Source organism: Notolepis coatsorum, assembly GCF_963971535.1.
Source record: "Notolepis coatsorum genome assembly, chromosome: 8".
Taxonomy (NCBI): domain Eukaryota; kingdom Metazoa; phylum Chordata; class Actinopteri; order Aulopiformes; family Paralepididae; genus Notolepis; species Notolepis coatsorum.
In genome coordinates this window covers 42,140,942-42,160,320 of record NC_140172.1, presented here as the reverse complement: position 1 = coordinate 42,160,320, position 19,379 = coordinate 42,140,942, and the positions used below count along the sequence as shown (strand labels likewise).

General features: G+C 45.1%; 1 protein-coding gene across 1 annotated transcript in view; it reads right to left on the bottom strand.

Moving 5' to 3' along the window:
- slc13a2 (solute carrier family 13 member 2) overlaps positions 1 to 18,874 on the bottom strand; it is a gene marked incomplete at both ends in the record, with an annotated part of 51,233 nt that extends 32,359 nt beyond the window's left edge. Inside the window, 3 exons of the mRNA XM_084320392.1 lie at positions 2,104 to 2,240; positions 11,298 to 11,426; positions 18,773 to 18,874. Coding sequence (XP_084176518.1) covers positions 2,104 to 2,240; positions 11,298 to 11,426; positions 18,773 to 18,874 — 368 coding nt within the window. The remainder of the gene's footprint in view (positions 1 to 2,103; positions 2,241 to 11,297; positions 11,427 to 18,772) is intronic.
- Positions 18,875 to 19,379: the final 505 nt, after the last annotated feature.

Sequence of the window (19,379 nt, the reverse complement as noted above, 5' to 3'; positions counted from 1 at the left end):
TATGAAGGTGTGCTGTTGACATTGTGTTTGTTTGTTTTATTGCATTTTCTTATTCATATTTAAATATTTATAATGCTTGAAAATTGTATTTGTATGTCTTATTTGTGCATACTCGTCATCTTGTCTCCCCCCCCCCCCCTTTGTGGACCACAATGGAAATAAACCGTATGGTTTTATTGTGTTTTAATCCTCAACAGTTTAAAATGATATGTGATGGCTGTAAATGTTGTGTATCAGTATTGTATGTGATTTTAGATTGTCCAATAAATTCAATCAATCAGCTCCTCTCCACACATATCACATCTGGACCAGTGGCGTCGCGTGGGTAAAATAACAGGGGAAGCCAAAAAAAAATTATTAAAAAAAAAATTATTCAATATTTTTATTAATAATTTTTTTTTATTTTATTTTTTTTTTAAGTCAAGCAGTCACCATGTACACTACAGTATGGCTCGGCGGCCAGTCAAACGTTATTTTTATTTATTTAACAGATTGCAGAATGGGTACAATACAGTACGGCTCAATACACATTTACGATGAATTGAAAATGGGGGACCCTGATGTAAACAAGACGAAAGTCTTTCTCTGGTCTGCATCCCCTTAACAATTGTATGTATTGAGCTGTACTGTACTGTACCCATTCTGCAATCTGTTAATAAAGTTTTCATTCATTCACACACAATTGTATAAGGGGATGCAGACCAGAGAAAGACGTTTGTCTTGTTTACATCAGGGTCATTAATACTGCTGGAGCATTGGTTAATTTTTGGTCCGATTTTTCCTTGCGCGATTTTGCGCGCCGCGTGGGAGCAAATTCGAGACACATATTCGGTTGCAAAAAGGTGTCCCACGGTCTCCTCTATGGCCGTGAATATTTTCACGCGGATCGGAATCACGGCGCGCCCGTGGGACACTTTTCCGTTTCGGCGAGTTTATTCCACGCTTTCTGTTTTCCTTTTCTACGCATTTTAGGGGCTACATGTGAATCAGTAAAAGTTGCGGGACGCCCAGATGTTTCCACGATAGAAAGCTCGCGTGGATCCCATAATAGGCTCACTTAATACAGCGTTTTTAAAATCACGCGACATTTTCAGGGTCGCGAGCCGACCTTTTCCCCTCGTTTTCGATGATGGAAGTGATTTAGGAAAAGCTTCGGCACGCCGAGAGGTCCCCGTGGATTTAATCTCGCGAGGATCGGGGCAATATTCGGCCCGTGGGAACAGTTACGGGTTAATACAATGTTCAGAGTGCAGAGGGGAAAATATGGCACCTGCCCCGCCTCCAGGTGGAATATTATGCTGAACGTCTTCCTCCCAGCTCCGTTTTAAACTTTTAGGGTGTGGCCAGTGGCAGTCAGCTCGAATCTGATTGGCTAGGATCGGATTTGGAGTTTGGACTCACTCTATAATGCTGGAAGCCTGGAGAAAGAGACCTACCCACTGCTTCTCTCCTATACTAGCTGCAGTAGTGAGCACAGTCTGACAGTGTGTTAGAGGGAGTGAGAAGGAGAAGAGGGAGACATTAAAAAAAAAAAAAAAAAAAAAAACACAGATGCACAGATGAAAATGAATGTAAACTATATTAAAAAAAAATTATATTTTAATTTTTTTTTTTTTTTTCATATTTCATATTTCATAATTTGATATGAAATTTATAGGGAGGCATGGCTTCCGTTGGCTTCCACAAGGATTCGCCACTGATCTGGACCAAACTACCACTTCAAGCAGGGTGCTTATTGACACCTTCACACCTTGTTGAAGGCAAATGCTGAAACAAAAGCAAACTATGTTTGCTGGTAACATAGTCCAATAAAATATTTGTAACTGCAGGAAGTGCGGTCTTGAAATGTATTACTGTCTTCTCCAGAGTCAGACAAGAAGATAAATACCAATTTCCTCTCTGATTCTAGTTGATCCGTATCCGCTTCCATTAATTTGTGCTAAGCTAGGTTAGCTTGCAGCCGGATAGCTTTCTACTGAACGCACAGAGAGGAAATTGGTATCTATCTTCTTGTCTGACTCTGGAGAAGACAGTAAGCACATTTTCCCAAATGTTGGCGTGTTCCTTTAACTCTGAGCAGGCAGCAACAAGCAGCGTTCTTACAGCGCAGGACGAACCCCCACCAGTAGTAGAACAGTGAGAGCGATGCGTTTATGAAGGTTCCACTCTTCTACAGCAATGGCCACCAACAGGCCCCCAATGAACAGCATGTTAGAGTCCTTCAGATACTCAAGGCAAACCTGAAAATAGATACAAAATAAAAACATAATGTTTTTTAAATAAGTTGATTGTATACAGGGGCATAGGTTTGATTTGAGCTTTGGTAGGGACACATAATATACGAGCACACAAAGTAAAAAAATATATAAACATACAGTTTTCACTCTTTTTGATAGGGACAATTCGTGTTTCCATGGCTTTGTTAGTGACATGTCTCTAGCGTCCATATATACAACTTTGCCTATTGTTACATTTTTTTATTTAATTTTTTAAAGGATAAGCAAGCGAAAGGAATCAACTTTTCCAGGAAACCTCAAGATGTTTTGCTCACACAAGATACCTGAGCAAACAAAGACTGCTACATGTGGGCTTTATGAGCCATAAAACTAAAGTTCTGGGAGTAGCAGAGTTGCTGTTATGGTTTGTAACCGACCTCAAACGCAACGGCACAGACAGGTAGTTCAGAGTTAGCCAAATACTAGGGCGTATTTATTTACAGAGTCAAAAAAAGGGTAAAGTACTATTATCAAACAAACAGGGAGACTGCCTTCGGCAGAGTCATCTGCGGCTCTGCAGAATCCTCCTGGTGATAGCGGTGGGGAATTGGCATGTGACGTTGTAGCGGCTCTGCAGATACTCCCAGCTTTAACTCAAGGTGGAAAACGGAGAGAGAGAGAGGTATCAGAAACAGTCCAACAAAACACAGAGGCAGTGTGGTTCCCTCCTCCCTTAGCTGTGTCCAGAACCAATTGACAGTGACAGTCTTCAGTGTTCCCCACAAAACACAACTTAGCTGAGTCAGTGCAAACAAAACGAAATCTTCAGTGTCTCTTCTAAAACACACAATCAGAATAATCCAGACGGGTTTGGTTCCACTCACCCAAGCGCAACGCGTAAAGCGGGTAAAACGAGGCGCAGCTCCAAACGGGGAACAAGGTTCTCAACAGCGGTTCTCCACAGAAAGGTCCTGGAGAGAAAGTAGACCAGGAACAGCAACGGGGAAAAAGCAGGCAAATGCAGTTGTATTCCAGAACGACCCGACAACGATAGAAGGAAGGTCCAGGTATATAAAGCCCTCTGGGGCGCTAATCACAAACTATGACAGCTGCGTGATGGGCACGATGGAAGTCGGTGATTAGGCCGGGATCCACGATGAGCTGGCGGGAGACCCAGCTCCGCTCCTCCGGGCCGTACCCCTCCCAGTCCACCAGGTACTGGAACCCCCGACCCCGCCGTCGAACGCCCATCAACCGGCGGACCTGCCACTGGGGGTGACCGTCCACCATCACGGGAGGAGGTGGTTCCGGAGCAGGAGGCATCAGGGGACTGAGAGAGACAGGCTTAACCCGGGACACATGGAAAACGGGGTGAATGTGCATGGACGCAGGAAGCTTAAGACTCACCGCCGCCGGACTGATTACCTTCAGAACCTCAAAAGGACCGACGAACAGGGGGTTAAGCTTCTTGGCCGAGGACCGAAGCGGAAGGTCCCTTGCGGAAAGCCACACCCTCTGCTCAGGGTGGTACGTCGGCGCAGGGACCCGGCGCCGGTCAGCCCCACGACTGGCACGCTCCGATGACCGGAGCAGCGCAGTCCTGGTGATCTCCCAGACCCGATGGCACCGGTCGAGGTGGTCCTGTACGGAGGGAACTGCCACCTCCGACTCCTGTGCAGGGAAAAGAGGGGGTTGGTAGCCCAGGGATACCTCAAAAGGTGAGAGGCCGGTGGCGGAACTGACCATGGAGTTGATGGAGTACTCGACCCAGGGAAGGAAACGGCTCCAAGAAGCGGGTTTCTCGGCAGCCACACACCGAAGAGCAGACTCCACACTCTGGTTCATCCTCTCCGTTTGTCCGTTAGTCTGGGGATGATAACCAGAGGAAAGACTGACCGTTGCCCCCAATCCCTTGCAAAAAGCCCGCCATAGCTGGGAAGTGAACTGGGGCCCCCGGTCCGAGACGACGTCCTGGGGAAACCCATGGAGGCGAAACACGTGGCGTGTCAGGAGGTCCGCCGTCTCGGCCGCCGAGGGAAGCTTGGGAAGGGCCACGAGGTGAACCCCCTTGCTGAACCGATCCACCACGGTCAGTAGGCACGTGTTCCCCTGGGAAGAAGGAAGACCCGTGACGAAGTCCAACGCCACATGGGACCAAGGGCGGCTCGGAATGGGAAGCGGCTGCAATAGCCCGGAGGGTGCCTGGTGGGAGGCCTTGCTGCGGGCGCAGACTGCGCAGGCCAGTACGAACTCCTTGACGTCGTTCCTCATGGTGGGCCACCAGAATCGACGAGCCAGGAAGGAGAACGTGCGATGAACGCCTGGGTGGCAGGCGAACCGGCTGGTATGGCCCCACTGGAGGACCCGGGACCGGACTGAGTCAGGGACGAAGAGACGATGAACCGGTACATTGCCTGGAGCGCGATGGAAGCGTAAGGCACGCCTTACCACCCCCTCGATGCCCAAGGTGACTACTCCTACCACCCTGGCCTCTGGGAGGATGGGAGTCGGGTCCTCAGTGGTTGGAGCCCCCTTGGAGTGTAACCGGGACAGGGAGTCGGCCTTCGTGTTGCGGGAACCAGGGCGAAACGTCAGCGAGAAGTCGAACCGACTGAGGAAGCTGGCCCATCTTGCCTGCCGGCCATTGAGGCGCTTGGAAGCACGGATGTACGTCAGGTTCTTGTGGTCTGTCCAAATGGTAAATGGCTCCTCGGCCCCCTCTAGCCAATGACGCCACTCCTCCAAGGCAGCCACAACCGCCAGCAGCCGATGTCGTAGTTCTTCTCGGCAGGGAGGAAACGACGCAAGTAGAAGGCGCACGGATGTACCTTCTGGTCCGTTGCCGACCGCTGGGATAAGATAGCTCCTAGTCCAGTATCCGAGGCGTCCACCTCTACGATGAACTGTCTCTTGGGGTCTGGATGGAGCAAGACCGGGGCGGAAGTGAACCTCTTCTTGAGGGAGCAGAACGCAGCACACGCCGCTGAGGACCAGTCGAACGGCAGGGCGGGAGAGGTCAGCCTGGTAAGTGGTTCCGCCACCTGACTGTAGTTCCGGATGAATCTTCGGTAGAAGTTGGCGAACCCGAGGAAGCTCTGTAACTCCTTCCGAGAGGTGGGTTCCGGCCACTCCTCCACGGCCCGGATCTTGCGAGGGTCAGCTTGGGTCAAGCCTCTCTCCACGATGAAGCCCAGGTAATCGACGGAGTCGGAGTGGAATCGGCACTTCTCTGCCTTGACGAAGAGCCGATTGTGGAGGAGGCGCTCCAGCACACGGCGGACATGCTGGATGTGTTCCTCGAGGGTCTTGGAGAAAATGAGGATGTCGTCTAGGTATACTACCACAAACTCCTCCAGCATGTCACGAAGGACGTCGTTCATGAGCGCCTGGAATACCGCCGGAGCGTTGGTGAGGCCGAACGGCATTACCAGGTACTCGTAGTGGCCCCTGGGAGTCTTGAAGGCGGTCTTCCACTCATCGCCCTCTCGGATACGGACCAGATGGTAGGCACTCCGGAGGTCCAGCTTGGTAAAGACGGTAGCCTGGGTGAGAGGCTCGAAGGTGGAGTTCATGAGAGGAAGAGGGTACTTGTTCTTAATGGTGATCTCGTTGAGCTGGCGATAGTCGATGCAGGGTCGAAGGTCTCCGTCCTTCTTCCCAACAAAGAAGAAACCGGCCGCCACAGGGGAGGAGGAAGGCCGAATGAGTCCTGCTTCCAAGGACTCAGAGATATATTGATCCATCGCTGCCTTCTCAGGGACGGTCAGACTGTAGAGGCGGCTGCCGGGAAGGGGAGCCCCTGAGCGGAGGTCGATGGCACAGTCGTAAGGCCGGTGAGGCGGAAGGGCCTGAGCCGCGGACTTACTGAAAACCTCCTCGAGGTCGTGGTACTCGGGGGGTATGGTCGAGAGGTCCGGAGGCGGCTCACAAACGGATCTCCGGGGCAAGGGACAGGACGCCGCCTGAAGACACTGGGCATGACAGGAGGAGCTCCACCCCCTGATGGTACCGGAGGACCAGGCGATGTGGGGCTCGTGCAGCGCGCGCCAGGGCCGGCCCAGGACTACTGGGACAAGAGGGGATCTGGTGATAAAAAACTGGAGTCTCTCAACGTGGTTACCAGCAATGGTGAGCAGGACAGGACAGGTGCGTTGAGTGATGTCAGCCAGGCGGTGTTGGTCCAATGCGAACACCTCCAATGGAGGCACCCGAGTCAATGAGTGCCTCCACCGTGGCCCGTTGGTCCGCCCAGGCCAGGGTGACGCTCATCAGACGGCTAGGTGGTGCACGGCTCTGGGAACGAGAAAAACGGCTCACCAGGATCTCCCGGGGTCCCGGCGAGCCTGGTCTTTTGGCCGGGTGGGGCAGTTGGAGATACGGTGTCCATCCCGACCGCAGTAGAGGCAAAGGCCGGACCTGAACCTTGCCTCCCGTTCAGCTTGGCTAAGATGTGAACGTCCCAGCTGCATGGGTTCCTCCCCGGGCACCGAACGGGAGGGGAAGGAACCACCAGTTGTGTTGGGAGCAGGGTGGGCCGCAGTACCGTCACGAGTACGGGGGGTCTGGGGAACCTCTGGAGGTCCCGGTCGGATTCTCTCACATCTTCTCTCCTGGAGGCGTCCGTCGATGCGAATGGCGAGGCTGAATAGGTCCTCGAGGGACTCAGGTTCCTCACGGGTCGCGAGCTGGTCCCTGACAGCGTCGTTGAGCCCCCTCATGAAGGTGAGACGAAGCGCTTGATCGTTCCAACCGCTCTCCGTTGCCGCCAGTCTGAACTCCAGCACGTAGTCGGTGACCCCGCCACTGCCCTGCCGGAAGGTGCCCAACCGAGCTCCAGGGTCCTGGCCACGGGCTGGGTGGTGGAAAACCCTGCGGAGCTCAGCCACGAAGTCTGGGTAGGAAAAACAGAAATCAGCCCCCATTGCCCAGGAGGCAGTAACCCACTGTGCTGCCCGGCCTGAGAGCAGGTTAGTCATGTAAGCCACTCGGGCTCCCCTTGAAGTGAATCGGCTGGGTTGATGACGAAAAACCAACTCACATTGCATGATGAATGTGTCACAATCCTCGAAGTTACCATTGAACAACCGTGGTTCGGAGAGACGGGGCTCCCGAGGTGCGGGATCGGGAGGCGCGGGGCCTGCCACGGCTGCGGGTGATGCTCCGGCCGAGGCTCCTGTAGTAGGTGGGGTTACAAGCAAGGTGTTAACGGCTTCACTCAGCGCTTGTAATTGGTGGAGAATATTAGTCTGCTGATTACCCTGGGCTGTCTGCAGGCTAGCCAGAGAGCCAAGGGACTCCTGAATAGGCAGGACCTGGTCTCGGAGCTCCTGTACAGCAGCCGCAGCCGCACCTAGCTGTAGGCTGTGGTCGTTGGTTAATTCAATCTGGACCGCCAACGCTGTTCTGACCCTGTCTGTGTCGGCTGAGGTCGTCAGGGTCGGTTCATAATGTTATGGTTTGTAACCGACCTCAAACGCAACGGCACAGACAGGTAGTTCAGAGTTAGCCAAATACTAGGGCGTATTTATTTACAGAGTCAAAAAAAGGGTAAAGTACTATTATCAAACAAACAGGGAGACTGCCTTCGGCAGAGTCATCTGCGGCTCTGCAGAATCCTCCTGGTGATAGCGGTGGGGAATTGGCATGTGACGTTGTAGCGGCTCTGCAGATACTCCCAGCTTTAACTCAAGGTGGAAAACGGAGAGAGAGAGAGGTATCAGAAACAGTCCAACGAAACACAGAGGCAGTGTGGTTCCCTCCTCCCTTAGCTGTGTCCAGAACCAATTGACAGTGACAGTCTTCAGTGTTCCCCACAACACACAACTTAGCTGAGTCAGTGCAAACAAAACGAAATATTCAGTGTCTCTTCTAAAACACACAATCAGAATAATCCAGAACCAATTGACAGTGACAGTCTTCAGTGTTCCCCACAACACACAACTTAGCTGAGTCAGTGCAAACAAAACGAAATCTTCAGTGTCTCTTCTAAAACACACAATCAGAATAATCCAGAGGGGTTTGGTTCCACTCACCCAAGCGCAACGCGTAAAGCGGGTAAAACGAGGCGCAGCTCCAAACGGGGAACAAGGTTCTCAACAGCGGTTCTCCACAGAAAGGTCCTGGAGAGAAAGTAGACCAGGAACAGCAACGGGGAAAAAGCAGGCAAATGCAGTTGTATTCCAGAACGACCCGACAACGATAGAAGGAAGGTCCAGGTATATAAAGCCCTCTGGGGCGCTAATCACAAACTATGACAGCTGCGTGTTGAAAGTGGCAATCGCTCAAAAAGCGTGTGGCGGGGAATGAACCAATCAGCACCGTACCTCAGGAGAGCGTGTGGCGGGGAACGAACCAAACCTCACAGTTGCTCTTTAAAAGCGGTGTTTCAACCATGTGATCTCTATTTTACACCAGAAGTATTCGGGGAAACCAGTCGATCATAATGTATTTAAGCTGCCTATGGACACGACAGTGGCAGAATGTGCAAAACAGCTTCGGAGGTGTGGCATTGCACCATGCTGATCCACTCAACAGGTAGCGATTTCAAAATGAGATTAGATTCAAATGTATTGTCATTATACAGCACAAGTACAATACACCATCCAACCAGAGTGGATAAATGAATTAACGTTAAAAAGATTATAATAATTTGTAACTGATTTTGAACCTGGGACCATAGGATCCATAGGCAGCACACTAATCATTTGTGCTAAACGGTCCAACGTTAACTGTGAGTGACTAATCCATCATTTACACTTGTCAAGTGCCAATTGCGCTTGTCGTCCAGTATTGGCATTAACCTGTTAAGCCGTAAGGTCCCCCAATTGGTTTTTCTTTATCAACTGCTTTTCTTTATCATAAATCGACCAATAGAGACTGTATTAAATCCCCAATTATCATATCATGGGGTATCATTGGAAAGCCACACTCATTGGCTACAACCCTGTCCAAAGATTTTCGAGATCGCCAAATGATTGACGGAGCTAGAGCCCCGGAAGTCGGGGGTGGTAATGTGTACTTTTGCGTACTTTGGCGCACACCTCACATATCGGCATGTAACTCGAGAACCGCTGAACAGATTTTGTCACCTGAAAGGGTAATTGTTGACAGAATCCGGCTATAGGGCGACAATAATGTGGTCAAGAGGCATGGTTTCTATCTTTGGTGTGGTTTATTTATTCACATGGCAGAGCAGCAGTTCTAGAGTTCTCCTCTCACTGAGAGGCTGGGGGGAAAGAGAAAGAATGGGAGGAGACATCTCTATTTATACTCGCCACCTGGTGGTGTTCCTGAGTGGCTCCGCCTAGAGCGCCCTCTAGTGGAAACAGTTATATATGCAGTTAGACAGTTACAAGTGGAAACAGTTATATATGCAGTTAGACAGTTACTAACAGTCCTACACCGAACCTCTGACTTCAACAGCAATCGACAGGCAACAAATAGGGCTTTAATTCTATCTATATATTGTATTAAAAGAAATGCACACCCGAGCCGCTAGAGATCGGCAAAGTGGCATCGCGAATCGTCCTCATGAGGGCCCACATGTGGGCCCCTGGATGCTAAGAGATTTAATGTTTTTTTTATTAAATTTTTTTGTAGCCAAGAGTAAAGACCATAACCATATCAAAACAGTAGTCAAAGTGTATATTATTTACCGATGTTTTATACGATTTACCGAAAATAAGAATTTATCGAAAAAATGCTAATTATATCTCTTTTATCGTAAAACCGCAAGGAAATGACTAAATCCAGATTTAACCCTGCCATTGGAAAGGGGAGCCTTTTCCCTATCCATAGATGTATGATTTGGCCATAATAAGGTCAAGGTCAAGTTCAAGGTCAAATATGAATTTATAATTAAAATCGATTATCATTTATTACTGTATCTACAAATCCTTCTGTTTAGTCATCTTCCCTTTATTCATTTGCTTAGATTTTCTTTACACTTGATCTCAAGAAGGTGGTGAATGAGCTCAGTGAGTGAAATCAAAAGAACCTCAATGTTTTCATGGTGTTATTCACCGGCACAGATGCAAAAATAAATCATAATTTATATTCTCCCTTTTTTCATTACAATTTACTCAAGCCTAGTAACAGACACAATATTTCTGACACTGGAAATACCCCCAGGTCCTTAGATGTTCCTAGATACCAAGAACATGCAAATTGGCCTTGTAGAAGTAGAGCAATCTTCCATTTACTTAGGCATGCACCTTTATAGGGTTACAGCTTAAATCAGATGTCATGCTAATATGTCATGTTCTACAGTAGGACTTACTACTATGATACCCATTAAAACAAGTAATTCGAATAATAGAAGCCTACTTTGCTGGAACGATAAATTTCAAACGTATACAGTGCGTGTGTGTGCGCTCGCTCGTTGAGGCTCGCTAAGCCTTTCTCCACGCATTTCTGGAGCATTTCTTTATCCACTATGGTTGGATGGTGTATTGTACTTGTGCTGTATCATAACAATACATTTGAATCTAATCTCGTTTTGAGATCAGTCGCAAAATCGATTCCTGTTGAATGGATCGGTTGAGTGCAATGCCGACTCTCTACTTTCCCCCGTTTACTCGTCTTCACATCCTAGAATATGATGATGATGATGATGATGATGATGATGTCACTGTTCGAGAGGAAAAAACAACTATTTTTCGGTGCCAGCTGAGCACTGATTTGTCACGCTCTGAACCAATTAATCCCGGTGTGAACGTGCCGATCGGTGCGAGATTACATTCGGGAACCGGCTCTAGCACAGAGCCCGGCCGGTGTGAAAGGCCTATGATGTGATTCAAATGTAAACAAATGCATAGCACCACCACCAAAAATAAGAATGGAGACATATTTTAATTTCTAGCTGATTGACTGAGCTTTTTGTTGCTGTAAAAGGTTTGTTGGTAATAGCCAAAAAATAAAAATCTATATTCAGATTTACATTGGGTTTAGGTTTAGAAAGTTGGGTTTAGAAAGTTCCATCTACAGATCAAACTCTTCGTGAATGTACTGTATATGAATATACTGTACCCCACGTTGATATGGTTAAGAATATAAGTGTAAGATGAATAATGAAAAGCCTACGTCTGCAGACTTCATGATGCCCATCATGGGGAAGAGGACCACAGGCAGCAGGGCGGTGACAGCCAGGGGCATACACTCTGTACACCAGAACAGAGCCATGATGATGATGGCATAGCCACAACGTGCCTCCTGTAAAGTGTAAACATACGTACGCAGCACGCACGCACGCACGCACGCACGCACACACACACACACACACACACACACACACACACACACACATACACACACACACACACACACACACACACACACACACACACACACACACAAAAAGATGTACACACGGACGAACAAACACACAATTGCCACATTTTACTATCCTTGTGGGGGGACACATTGATTACATTCATCAAAAACTACCCGTAAGACTGCCCTGGCTCTTTTGTATACCCATGGAAATATTAGTAATCGTTTTTGGAAAGTTGTGCGTCAAAAGAGAGATGGATCGCAATGTGGAGTTTTCTCTCCTGTCTTGGCTACTCCATGACAAGCAAGATATCCCCTACATTTTGAAAAGCCTGCTTGTCTTAAGCGTGTCTTCATTCATCATCATGAGTTATGCATTTCAAATGAATCATATTTATCGTGTGCGTGTGCGCCTTTCGAAACTTATTTCAGAACCAACCAGTGCGTTCCCGCCTCTCCTCTCCTACGTTACTGCACTAAGGGCAGCTGTCACTGACGCCAAAAAGAACAAACTGATTTAGCAGGGGAGGGGAGGTGGAGTGTGCGCAAGGCTGTTCTACACACTCTTAAGTACATTTAAACACAAATGGTGCTAAATAGCACTAAAAAAGGGGTTATTTGGCTCATCATCTACAGGTAAAAAGAGATGAAAGAATTATAATACAAATGTTAATGTATACTATTACTGTTATGTAATACTGCTTTTTTCAGTTTCTGATTGTTCAATGTCTCCCAGTTAAAGTTCATAAAACTTAATTTTGGTAATATATATATATATATATATATATATATATATATATATATATATATATATATATATTAGAGGTGGGCATAGATTAATTTTTTTAATCTAGATTAATCTATCTGCAATCCTGGATTTAATCTAGATTAATCTAGATTAAAATGGCTCAAAAAAAAAACCTGCCGAAGGCATTCAAAATATGTGTGTTCTACCCAAATAATGACCAGAAGTAAGTCCTTACTTTTTCTTTCCTCCTTATGTTTCTCAGGCCAGGTGGCCCATTACACCATGAGCCCATCTCCCGTTTCCAAAATGCATTACAGACTGTTTGAAAAAGCTGTTTTGCTATGATAATTGGTAATGGAATATCAAAATAATGTTCAATAAGATGTACTTGTGTTTAATAAGTTGTTTTATTCAGAAGTTAACACAAATAAATAATATTACCAGTACAGTACAGTATCTAGCACTCTCAGGAGCAAAACAGAAAGAATAATTTCAAACTTGAACTATGTGACATGGCTTGAATCAACTGCTCCAGTGGAGTTGCTCAGTGGCCAATGGTGTCAACTGTGGTTGTACTGGGCAGCTCCCAGGTGTGAATGGAACTGTGTGAATGTGAAGCAGGGCGTTCCTGAAAAAGAGCATCTGTGCTCACTGCTCAGCGAACCTACCCTGGGTAAATAAAGGTAAAAAAAAAATGTAAAAAAAAAGAAGAAAAAAATGTTTTTTTTTTTTTTAGATTAATGCGTTAATTATATTATCGCGCGATACTAGTATAGCGTTAACGCAGCACGTTAACGCCGTTAACGGCCCAGCTCTAATATATATATATATATATATATATATATATATATATATATATATATATATATATATAAAGAGAGAGAGAGCACAAGTACAGATGACAAGTACAGTATGAAGAGGTAAAAATATATATTCATAATTAATTATATGCCAATATTAAATAAATGTGATGCTTTGAAGGCACAATAATTGCATTGCCAATGAATATTAGATTAGAAAATACATTCATTGTTCGAGCCAAGCTCTCCTCATTGCTATCAGCTTGGCTGGTCGTTCATACTAATACAATTGGCAGTATTAGGGGGTGGGAAGCTGATGGATGGGGATCGGACGTTGTGGACAGCGACTCCTACAGGTCGGTTGGTGCGCCTGCGCAGCAGAATCAGGAAGCGACGGGGGCGGCGTGCCCTCCAAACGCAGACCCCCAACGTTGAGAGATCGCGCTGTGCAGGTGAAAAGATGCGACTGGCGACTGCTGCTTCCTCGAGTACTGGAGGGGACACGTGATGTAAGGCTTAGTCCACATTGCAGCTGGCTTGTGGGAGGCATGGTCTAACAACGTTCGAGACAGGGGAGGGTAGAATTGGATGATACGTAATTGGGATGGGAGAAAAATAGAAAATGGGAGAAAAAGTAGATAAAAAAAAATAAAAAATACATTAATTGGATTTAACATGACTTCATACAATCATTTTTGCAAAAGAAAAAAAAACTCTTGTATAAACCACGACTACTTCCGGTCTTCTATCTGAGACATACAGATACAGATCATTTTGTTGGTTGAACAGATACAGATACAGATAATGGACCTGATTCTCGAACATGTTCGTAAGTATCTTTGTAACTATCTTTGTTTGTTTGTACTAACAAATGTACGGAAATCCTCCTCCGGATTCATGAATGCAAACGGCCACTCTTCGACTCAACAAACCATAAAAATAAATAAATAAATAAATAAATAAATAAATAAATAAATAAATAAATAAATAAATAAATAAATAAATAAATAAATAAATAAATAAATAAATAAATAAATAAATAAATAAATAAATAAATAAATAAATAAATAAATAAATAAATAAATAAATAAATAAATAAATAAATAAATAAATAAATAAATAAATAAATAAAACCCAATCGTGCGGACGTAGCTATAGTGGAATAGACTGTATTAATATTCCATATACCGTCTTGTTCTCTATGATATTATTGATTTATCCAAAGCGACTTACAAGTTCTGTACAACAAGTCAGCAGGAAGGGTACAACTCTTACAACTGAGTAACAATGTTCATCAAACAGTGCTGAAACGTGGCTGCTGCAGTGTTGAGTGCATAATAGTAAGAAGACATATTAGTATAGTAGGAAGAGTGCATGATAGTATAAGAGAATAAGAGGGTTAGTGTTTAAATAGGATAGCGCGGATAGCGCTGCCCCCCTGGTTCATGACCTCAGACGGAGCAGGAGGTGGCCTTGAGAGCCAAACATGCAGTCGTTCTGTATTGACACTACTAAATAAGATGTCACGCTAAGTTCTACAGTATGACTTACTACTATAGGGCAGCACATATCCATATATTTCCTAATAAAACAAGTCATTAGAATAATATAAGCCTACTGTAATGATTAATTATGCACGTATACAGTGTGTGTGTGTGTGTGTGTGTGTGTGTGTGTGTGTGTGTGTGTGTGTGTGTGTGTGTGTGTGTGTGTGTGTGTGTGTGTGTGTGTGTGTGTGTGTGTGTGTGTGTGTGTGTGTGTGTGTGTGTGTGTGTGTGTGTGTGTGTGTGTGTGTGTGTGTGTGTGTGCGTGCGTGCGTGCGTGCGTGCGTGCGTGCGTGCGTGCGTGCGTGCGTGCGTGCGTGCGTGCGTGCGTGCGTGCGTGCGTGTGTGTGTGTGAGTGAGAGACCCGTAAGGGATGGGTCGAATGAATGCCATTTTATTCCGACGACCCATCCCTTACGGGATTAGAAGACACCAAAAACAATAATTGAATATAACATTCACTTCCCAAGGTTTGTAAGCTACACCATGCACACCATCAGAGGCCAAAATAAATACATCACATATATGTTCATTCATTCACACACACACACACACACTGAAGAAGAGCAACTATATTGACTGCTCTATTAACTCTCTATCTTATCTTCTGCACCTCTTTAGACTATAAGACTTTACACATGCATGCAGATAGCAGTACCTCCTCATAAAAGGATCATAAAAGACAACACTTTGTCATGTCATTGTTTTTCAAGATCCCGCTTTATGGTTCGAGTGTAATTCCAAATCCAAGAGATGGTTGAAACTCACTTTCAGATTCTGTAGTTTTTCACCAAACAGGTCATGCACTTTCTCTTATACTTTTTACTTTTATTTAACCAGGGTAGTTTGCTGAGCACTCGCACATTCACACCTTATGGCTTAGTCAGCTACAACCACAGTGCTCTACTGTTGGCCTCTACTGTTGGGCTCTACTGTTGGCCTCTACTGAGAAGCTCCACTGGAGCAGTTCAGGTTTAAAGGGATATTTCACGTCTGTTATCTGCTCCCATGTCTGCTTTTCTGCATTTTTTAACCCCTGTCCCTGTCTCTCTGAGTGAATGTATCTATATAGACATTCCAGTGACCTTCTACCTCATACTGGACATGAGCACCACCGGTCCCATGGAACAGCTTCATAACGCCTTCTGTCTGACCTGCAGCGTCGAACCTTACCTGCTCTGCTCTGCCTTGACCTATTCTGATTGGTTTCTCCTGCCCCCCCGGGGCATATGGCCCTGAGCCATCGTCTTGTATCTCATCCTGTATACATACGCTTGCAGTAGTTCTTAGTTCTATCTATTACTTAATTTCACAATTCTCTTATATACTTTGATTCTATTGTCACCATGTATGCATATATATGCTTACTACATGTATTTATTGCTCCAACTCCGCCCACTACAAACATGGGAACTCTCTAACCCCTGTCTGTCCCCATCTCCCCATCTCTCTGAGTGGTTGTCTCGTAGTGTTTTTTGTTTTGTTCTTGATTTATTGTGATGTTTCTTCTTGACTTGTTTAAAGAAGATGTGTCCGGCCCATGGGGACCTTAACGTGTGCTGTCGGGCCTTACCAATACATTTGATTTGAAGTGAAATATCCCTTTAAGTGATCAAGGGCACCTCATTGGTGGGTATAGCTTAACTTTATTTGCTTTACTTTATTTTAAAGGGTGAGTTCACATTTTATTTTGTTTCCTACTCAACAATGATGAAGGGTATAGTGAGTCCCTTCTCAGCACAAGCCATGCTTCATACTGGACACCCAGCTCCTGTTAGTTAGCCACAAAATTAAATGGGGCCACTTTAAAAAAAAATACTTAAACATAATCCACAGTTTCACTCAAAGAAAACAAAAGGCTACAGCAGTTTGGTTCACTGGGGTGAATATGAGTGTGTATATGCCATAGTTTAGTTTGGAGGTAAACTATTGCTGAATGCTTTACTTTGTGCTGCAGCTGTTATTTCCCTGTACTCTGACAGAGAACAGGTTCAGCAGCAGGGGTGTAAAAAGTAGGGATGCTCGATATTGGCTTTTTTACCGATACCGATATTCCGATATTGTCCAACTCTTAATTTCCGATACCGATATCAACCGATATCAACCGATACCGATATATGCAGGGTTCCCCCCCCCCAAAAAACTGAATAATTTCAGGTAACTAATAATGTCACTGGATATATATATAACAAATATTGTTATTGTTTTAATTTTTTTTTAAACCGATACCGAGATTTTCCGATATCACATTTTACTGCCGATATCGGCCGATAATATCGGTCGGCCGATAATATCGGACATCCCTAGTAAAAAGTACAAAGAAATTATACTTAAGTGAAAGTATGGGTACCGTCTCAAAATCGTACTTAAGTAAAAGTCAGAGTATCTGGCTAAAAATACACTTCAGTAAAAGTCCAAAAGTTTCTACTTTTAAATGTACTTAAGTACTAAAAAGTAAAAAAGAGTAAAAAAGAGTTGTACCCTTCTTGCTGTCTTGTCGTACAGAACTTGTAAGTCGCTTTGGATAAAAGCGTCAGCTAAATGACTAAATGTAAATTTTAATGTAAAAGTAAAAACTTATTTTTATTCCCAGGCAATGAAATGTTCCATTTCCTCCTCTTCATCACTCGTACTATCGTTTGTGGCCATCTTCTGTAGCTTGTCACTCTGACTGTCTATTCTTCTGATAGCAGGTGTTTAATCAAAGATCCCCGATTTCTAGTCTTGCACAAGGACCAATCAGGATGGGTATGGGCTGGTTAATTTTCCATTGATGGGGATTTGATTGGCTGTTTTTAAACAAAGTGTGGCCGCAGGATTAATAACGTTAACGTTAGTTCGGCCAGAGAAACACAATTTTAAACGTAAGGAGTAAAAAGTATGTTTTTTTCTCTCAAATGTAATTGAGTAAAAGTACAAGTATACAAACCTAATAATACTTGAGTAAAGTACAAATCCCCAAAAACAGTACTTAAGTATTGTAACGAAGTACAATTACTCAAGTACTTTACACCCCTGTCCAGCAGTAATAGTAAAATATTTTACCACAGTTTAACTTTATGGCATAAACCTTTTTCTAAAGACTGCAAAGCGTTACTTAGCATTAGTTTTGTGGCTAACTAGCCAGAGCTGGGTATCCAGTAAGAAGCACAGTTGGATTGTGCTGAGAAAGGAGGAAATAGGGTGAAGTGTCCAAAACTGTGAACTTACCCTTGAAGTGGAAGTGTTTGCTTATTAGTAAGATAATCATTGCCATATTCCACACGGTGTAATTATGATTTAAATGTCCCCATAACATATCCCTCCCCATGATAATTTAAACGTTTTTCAATGAAAATGAGAATAATGACACATGATCATTCCGATCATTTTCAATATCAGTCCAAATAATCGCAACTCGATATTTCCCCCAAATCGCTCAGCCCTACATAACACCGTATTTACAGTGACCATCACTCTTCCCAGTTCAGAAACGCTGATGGGACCAGAAGTCAACCCAACAGGTTTCCCTCAGCATGTCCAACTCTGTGGCAAAGCGGACCAAGGTAGGGAGCCATAGGCTAAGGGTTATTAGGTGATTGTGTTTATGGCGATTATAAGAGGAATTCAGCCTTGAAAAGAGACTTTATCCTCCCTTTGCCTTGGGTGGACACGCCCCCCAAACGTGCACAGTTGACATTTGCATAATTTCAAACAATCGGGCTTCAAAATAGGGCTGTTTCAGTAGGACAAAAAGTGTAATCCTCAAAGAAAAAGGTTTTTGGGAAATTAAATTTGAAGCAGTTCTTTGTCCAAGTCTAGACCATCACAAAATCAGGCAGACACTTCTGTTATTCAACCAGCCAAAATATGAAAAAGGGGTCTAGCTGTTCACCTGCCAAAGGGTTTACTATGGAAGATTAAATTAAGGTATAATCTGTAATGCCATCAAACAGGTGCCTCCGGGCAAAAGAGGCCCGCCTGGTATTGCATTTAGTTTAGTTTTGTCTTGTTTTGTTTTGGTCCGACATGTGCATTGGAGTTTAGTTTAGGCCTGAGGAGGCCAGCAATAGCAGCCGCTCCCCTATACTATATATACTATACTGAAATAACATCAGACAACAACTAGAACTGTGTGCAGTACCATGTCGTCATCTTTTGCCTTGAGGTCGCTGTTATTATTTCTATTTATTTATTCATTTATTTTTCACTTACCGGTACATTGTAGTACAGAGGCAGGGGAAGGAAGATAAGAGGGGTGAGAATGACGATGATATAGTTTCTGTGGCTCATAAGCCACCTCAGAAATCTGACCATGACTCTCCAGCAAGCAACCCAGGGATGCAAAAGTATTTAGTAATCTCACAGGTAAGTCCAAGCAGCTCCTGGTTGTTGAGCCAAGACAGAAAAGCAGTTAGTTTGCGTGAAGGATCAGGGAGCAGCACCAGTGCGACCACGGCTACACAGGGCAAAGGCAACACAGAGGTAATAAACAGGTGAACAGAAGCTCGAGGAAAGGACAGGTGTTGTTCCAGGCAGAGAAGCCTTAGCGAGGCACTGCTGAGGTAATGAAGCTATAACACTACTGTCATTTACTGTTTCTATCTCAGGTAGAGGATGAAACATTAACTACAATGGGAGGGTGATCATATTGAGAGACGGGGAGGCGGCGCAGTGAGACAGAGAGGAAGATAAAAGTAAGGAGAGAGAGACAGACAGAGATATTGACAGATTGAGCCGAACAATAGACAGGTTTACTGCTGAAAAGATTAAAGTTATTTCAGGTTCGCTAGAAGCTGGAAGGTGTAAACTGGCCACTACA